The 7,500-nt window shown below is 39.4% G+C and overlaps 1 protein-coding gene across 1 annotated transcript in view; it reads right to left on the bottom strand.

The window, feature by feature from the left end:
* Positions 1-7,500, bottom strand: part of LOC143040575 (ergosterol biosynthetic protein 28 homolog) — a 624,496-nt gene that overhangs the window by 506,448 nt on the left and 110,548 nt on the right. The window contains exon 2 of the mRNA XM_076211783.1: positions 1,878-2,010. Coding sequence (XP_076067898.1) covers positions 1,878-2,010 — 133 coding nt within the window. The remainder of the gene's footprint in view (positions 1-1,877; positions 2,011-7,500) is intronic.

The following is a 7,500-nucleotide window of genomic DNA, read 5'->3' as shown; positions in this document are numbered from 1 at the left end:
GATAGTGCTAGCAATATTGTTCCACGATATAAGCTCACAATTCATAAGCTCACAAGACAAAAGCTAACACCCTTAATGGAAAAAACGATAATAGCTCACGGTGTAGTTTCATTTGGACATTTCCCATTTGGTCGCTCCACTTTTTCGGCCCTACCAAATGGACGCTTCCCATCTGGACGCTTTTCAAAAAATTGTGTTAAAAACAAATATCATTATTAATAAGATTTTATTATCATTGTAATTTTGTATCTTTACTGGTGTTCCCATGATGGGATGATGAGTTAATATGACCCATAATATCTCATTCTCATATCTATATACTATGAAGAAAGAAATGCAGGGGAGTCCGCAGGAATTTTTGTAAAGGGAGGGGGGAGGCAAAATTAAAGATATTATACATATATGATCGATAATATAGGGTTATATAAATATTCTCACTTCAAATTGGTCGCATAGTCATATACGTACATTATCTACACGAATTACATTTTGGCTTTCATCAATCATACACTGATATACTATAACTTAAAAATTTAACGAAATTATACGTCTATTTGAGATGATGTGGGCCACTGCATCAGACTGGAGTGAATATTTCCAATTTCTAATTGTGTATTTGTACCCTATGATTATATATAAAAAATAATCTAATAAAGCAAATATAAAAAGTTTGAGTTTTTACCTTTTCCCATTAAGCATGGTATAGAAGAGTAATTTAATAAAGAAAATATAAAAAGTGTGAGCTTTCCTCGTTTTTCCATTAACCCATTCAACTCCGATGACAAGATGTCTTGTCATTTGGTCAAATAAAACAAAAAATCATAAAACACCAAAATGTTTGATCAAACACCAGAAAAATATGACGTCAGTCCTCGCTTCGCTGCGAGCGAAGCGAGGATTGACGTCATATTTTTCTGGTGTTTGATCAAACATTTTGGTGTTTTATGATTTTTTGTTTTATTTGACCAAATGACAAGACATCTTGTCATCGGAGTTGAATGGGTTAAGGGTGTGAGCTTTTGTTTTGTTAGCTTACGTCGTGTCAGCTTATGTCTGCGCACTTTGCAACAACTTTCTTTCCTCCGATAGTGGGGTATTCAGTTTATCTTACCAATGTGTTAGAACACTGAACTCACTTGTATAAGTATACTAGCCAAATTACCCGCGCGTTGCTGCGGGCATATGATGATCATTTTAATTTTGATAGAATATGTGGAGAAAAGTTACACGTATCAATATAACTCAATGGAAAAGGTAACAAAAATAAAATGTTAAGAAAGTAAGAAAAAATCAATTTGAGGAGGGAGACGCCCTTTGGAAATAAAATATACTATCCAAGTAGCCTGGGTTATGGAGAATATATATGATTGTGGGGGGAGTTCGTGAACCAACAGACAGACAGACAGAGGCTACTACTTTATTAGAGTAGATACAAATGAAAGATAGTTATCCAAGTACCTTGGGTTATAAGGTTTCAGAATATATATGGTTACAGGGGTCTATCTGCAAAAACCTAGGAGGAGTTCGTGAATAATCCATAACCTAACCATACCCCACCTAATTGTAACCCTTAACCCTTACCAAAATATTTTTTTGGAAATGAAATATAGTTATCCAAGTACCTGGAAAGATAGGGTATAGGAATATATATGGTTATGGGGATACATCTCCAAAACCCTAGGAAGAGTTCGTGAACAAACAAACAAATAGACAGACAGACAGAGGCTAATACTTTACTATAGTATATATATATATATATATATATATATATATATATATATATATATATATATATATATATATATATATATATATACACGTAAATTTATCAACAAATAAATTAATTAACAAATAAAAACACTTATGAGCGTCCTTACCGTGTTCAGCGACGCCGTCGGCAGTGTAGAGCTGCGACCCCAAGAAGGAGTCGGCGTCAATGAAGCACTGGAAGGCCGTACCCAAGTCCATGAACGCCACGAAAGCTATCCAGCCGCGAAGGCCGTAAATCACCTGCACAAGAAGGACAAAAGGACATTAGCATAAATAAAGCTGGGGACAGTATATTTATCAGCATATACATTATAAAGAATAAACGAGTAAAGAAAAAATGCATATACATTATAAAATGCATACACATAAAATGCATTTTAATGTTACTGAATATACATTATATGAAAAACTTGACTGCGAAAGAAGAATTCATTCGCGAGGTAATGTTATGTAATTCTGACTCTTGTTAACTGTTGGAGTGTTTGAGATATATATATATATACACACATATATGTATTGTGTGTGTGCGTGTGTGTCTGTGTGTGTATGCGCGCCAGTGGTCCTCTCCCTAAAGAAGGGGACGGCTGCATAAAAAAAAAAGCTCTCCCATCTCAGACGAATATAGAAATATATTAGAGGGGGAGGGGCTTTTAGCGGGCCTGAAGGGTAAGAATAACCCGAACTTGTCAAGAGGAGGAACTCAAAGCCGAGAAAGACCTCGTAATGACCAAAGAACTACCACCGGCGTCCGAAGTAACGACCGAAGTTTACGGAAAAGGACTTCGGGCTTGACAAGAAGAGCCCTCCTCCTCCCTCTCTTGAACTAAGGGGGTCTCAAACTCTGCAAGAACTAACAGTCCAGAACGAGAAGTCTCTTTCTTGACACTCGATGACCACCGCAAAAAGAAGCCATGTTTTGGAAGACATACATAAGCACAGACACACACAGGTCAAAACATTACACATAGACCGGACCATATATACAAGCTCTATGTTCACATCCGAGAGGGTTATAGCTGTCGATCACAAATCCAACACGTGATCGAAGGCCGTGGTGGTGAATCACTTTTACAGAAAAGTGTACGTCTTCCGCGAACATTTTAACACGTTTTACCATTACCATTTTTTCCATTCCGAGAAATATGTAAATTATACTTTCAGACATTAGCAACGGACTGAAAGTTGAATACGAAATCGTGCACAGCATGATGGAGGAAGGAAGAAGAATTTAAAGGAAGGAATTAGTCCGTAGAGGCGACATTATGGACGGTGGAGAACACAGAGGACCTAACGTTGCCATACGGTTCAGACTTGTGGACATGTGGACACGTTAGGGGTTATCACACTGGGCTATTTTTCTTCCAACCTCCGATTAATCGGTGATACCGCCCACCTCCAGGACTTTTTCCACCGTAAAATCACTGCTTGGCAAACTATTGTATTTTCTCAACAAAAACACATAGAATGTCATTTACTATGATGGAGAAAAATTAATTTCCTCTAGCATATCAGATTCCTTCCCGATAGCTGCAGGCTCCAAATCCGCTCCAACAGTCGAAGATAAAACCAACTCGGTGTGATAACGCCTTAACCCATTAAACTCCGATGACAAGATTCTTGTCATTTGGTCAAATAAAACAAAAAATCATAAAACACCAAAATGTTTGATCAAACACCAGAAAAATATGACGTTAGTCCTCGCTTCGCTCGCGAGCGAAGCGAGGACTGACGTCATATTTTTCTGGTGTTTGATCAAACATTTTGGTGTTTTATGATTTTTTGTTTTATTTGACCAAATGACAAGAATCTTGTCATCGGAGTTTAATGGGTTAAGTGTGTAATAAGATGAAGCTGGAACGACGACATACAGTACAAATGGCGGATATGTACTGATGGAGAATCACATCTCATGTCACGATTACCGAAGGTGGTGAGGACCATTACGCCAGGGGGCGCTGAGTAGCTGCGGCCGATGCCATAATCTTTGCCCTATTATGCACTTAGACTGTTGGGGCCGGTAACTAACAGGCACTGCTGGGAATCGAATAGGAGCAGGGTATTCCCACCCACAACAAGCGAATGCAAGGCCATCACGGTTCCGATGATGCCACCAGCGAAGATCATGCAATAAGATAATGTGAAAGAAATACGGAAAAGGGCGATATCGAAGACCAAAATAAAAACTCGGTGGAGACACAAGGCGATCGTGACAGCGTCGACAAGCGCCAATTCCGAGGTGGATAGGAAGAAAGGGTCGGGGGGACCGCTGACAGTGTGGAAGACACATGGGTGTGAAAGTAGATAACTCAGGAGTAGGCGGAGTTGGAAGAAAAGGGGAAGATACATTAAAGGCAGCCTATGATGAAAGACAAACGAAATAAAACATAAGAACATAAGAATGAAGGAAACTCCAAGAGACCATAAGGCAATCCCATATTCATTACCACTTATCATCCCCATCCATAGTTATCTAACATTCTCGTAAAACAACCAATTGTTTCAGCGCTGACTACGTGGTTATTAAAGAAAAGAAAAAATGAAAAAGTGGAAGTTGACGAGGAGTAGGAATGAAAGAGAAGGAAAGAGAAGAATGGGTGTGGCAGATCGGGAAGGGGTAGAGAAGAAATGAAAGAGCAGAGAAGAGTAGAATAAGAGTGACAGAGTGGGAAAGTGTAGAGGAACAGAGGTAAAAGAGCAGTTAGCTGCAGAGGATTCATTTACAACATTTTATATCGAGTTCGTGAGATCCCCTAAGAAAGTTTAAGGTATAAGAGAAGTATTTTTTACACGTTTATGGGGAGAAAGGAATGGACCAAGAATTCCTTTCTTTGATTTGGCAAGATGTGAAGCTCACTCAAATAAGTGAAGATACGTACACATACACACACACACACACACACACACACACACGCATACACAGACACACACACACGAGCTGCAATAACATATTTATTCAACTCAAAGCAAGATCACCGAAAAATAAGGATATAGCTAAAGTTTGAGCCATACATGAATGTGAAGCTGGGTATGATAAACTGGAGAGTATGTGATTGAACCCCAAGAGCGTAAACACACACACACACACACACATATATGTATATATATGTATATATATATATATATATATATATATATATATATATATATATATATATATATACTTATATATATATATATATATATGTATATGTATATATGTATATATATATGTATATATATATATATATATATATATGTATGTATGTAGAAATTGTTTGAGACAAATGAGAGAGTGATAAATGGGGAAGGGTAAACGAAGATGGGCTTAAGAATACGTTTATTGTCCTAACGCTTTCGGTCTCTATGACCTTCTTCGGAGGACTCGCTACATTACATCATGATCACAAAATTTATACCTGTATTGGGAAGAACTCGTCAAGCTTCGAGTGTCAGGTTTTTTCCAGAGCGTTAATTATTAAGATAATGGCTGCTTTGGATAGCCATATTAACCCTTCTCTATCGTTGTTGTATACTTGGATGTTTATATGTGCAGCTTCCACCGTCTTTCTCATTTTCTTTTGTAATCCCTTATGTAAAATCTCGACTTTGTTCCAATCAGGTGGGAAAAACATTGCCAAGGCATCCTCTAATAAAATAGGAAAAATGTTTAAAGACCACACAAATAGTCACAACAACCTCAGTGTGATTTATCGCATTCCCTGTAGCGGCTGTCCCTTAGCATATATCGGTGAATCAGGTCGAGGGATTGAAAAGAGATTGAGCGAACACAAAAATGACATAAGAGCACACAGGACATCCAACTCCCTTGTTCGCCATCTCGAACAGTGTAACAACCTACCTGATTGGAAAAAAGTCGAGATTTTACATAAGGGATTACAAAAGAAAATAAGAAAGACGGTGAAAGCTGCACGTATAAACATCCAAGTAAACAACAACGATAGAGAAGGGTTTATATGCCTTTCCAAAGCAGCCATTATCTTAATAATTAACGCTCTGGAAAAAAACTGACACTCGAAGCTTGACGAGTTCCTCCCACTACAGGTATAAGTTTTGTGATCATGATGTATTGTAGCGAGTCCTCCGAAGAAGGTCATAGAGACCGAAACGTTAGGACAATAAACGTATTCTTAAGCCCATCTTCGTTTACCCTTCCCCACCTATCACTCTCATATATATATATATATATATATATATATATATATATATATATATATATATAAATATACATACATACGTATGTATATATATATGCAAAATAACCGCAGGAGAAGGGAAACTTGTTGACAGTAATTACTTTCGTATATTACATCTTCAAACTAAATGACAGAGATACAGAGTTGTGAAGATGTAATATACGAAAGTACTGTCTACAAGTTTTCCTTCTGTGGTTATTTTGCATTTTTGTATCACGGTGATGTGATTGCTTGCATATATATATAAATATATATATATATATATATACATATATATATATAAATATATATATATAAATATATATATATATATACATACATACATACATATACATATACACGCACAAATACACACATAACAATGGATTCTGACTTCTGTCACCCCCTCCCTCCCCCCACAGACACACAATCCGGCCCAAACACTGGCTCCTCAGCGTCAATGAATGCAAGGAACCCCCGAGTCGGCAGAAGCCGTCCTCCTGAAGGCGGCCACAACGAGAAGCAATCAGCATCTTTATTCGGCCGAGCGCGCCTGCCGGCCGGCCGGCCAGCCGCGGAGGGTGTTGACGCCGCCATGCTGATGCTGATGCCGGGAATAATGCGAAAAGACGTAAATGGGCAGCAATCACAGGGACGTGCGGCCGTGGAGGAGACGCGAGGAGAGGAAGAGAGGGGGGAGGGGAAATAGCGGGGAAGATGAGGAAAAGGAAGAGGCGAGGAAGAGGAGGAAACCGAAAAGAAGGATAAAGAGCAGTATGAAGAAGAGCAAAAGAAAGCGAAGGAAGGAAATAAGGAAAAATGAAGGGAATAGAAGGAAGCAGAATAGGGGGAAAAAGGAAGGAGAGTAAACAGGATGAGAAAAATGAGGCTGGAAGAGGAATATGAAAAGGAGAGACTAAACAAAACACACACACAATCACAGACACAGACAGACAAAGAGAGAGAGAAAGAGAGAAAAAGAGAGAGAGAGAGAGAGAGAGAGAGAGAGAGAGAGAGAGAGAGAGAGAGAGAGAGAGAGAGAGAGAGAGAGAGAGCATCCAACTACGACATCATTCATCAGTTCGGTCTTCACGCTCGACTTGCCGCCATACGATATGACTCGAGTTTACCATTTTGCCCCCACCAGACGTCGTTACCGATGAGGAGGTGGGCGCCGTAACCAGTCCCTCACGGTGGTCACACGGGGAACTCAAGGCGGACGAAAGGCCATGCAGATATACTCGTATATGTGTGTGTGATTCACTATGGTCTTGGATCACGTGTTGGACTCGTGATCGATAGCTATTTCCCTCCCATAAGAGAGCTCAGAGCTCATATATGACCGACCCATGGGTAATGCTGTGACTTACACGCATACACACACATACAACTCTCCGCCCATGAGAGTTGGAGTAACGACCAGTAGCGCAGCGATACTGAAATTATTTCAGCCCTGGGCGGGATTCGAACCCGGACCGCCGTAGTGGCAGCCGGGAACTCTATCACCGTGCCACCGAGTCGTGTGTGTGTGTGTGTGTGTGTGTGTGTGTGTGTGTGT

The sequence above is a fragment of the Oratosquilla oratoria genome, chromosome 1 (assembly GCF_046742065.1).
Source record: "Oratosquilla oratoria isolate Oo_2021 chromosome 1, ASM4674206v1, whole genome shotgun sequence".
Classification (NCBI taxonomy): Eukaryota; Metazoa; Arthropoda; class Malacostraca; order Stomatopoda; family Squillidae; genus Oratosquilla; species Oratosquilla oratoria.
This window is presented reverse-complemented; position numbering and strand designations above follow the sequence as displayed.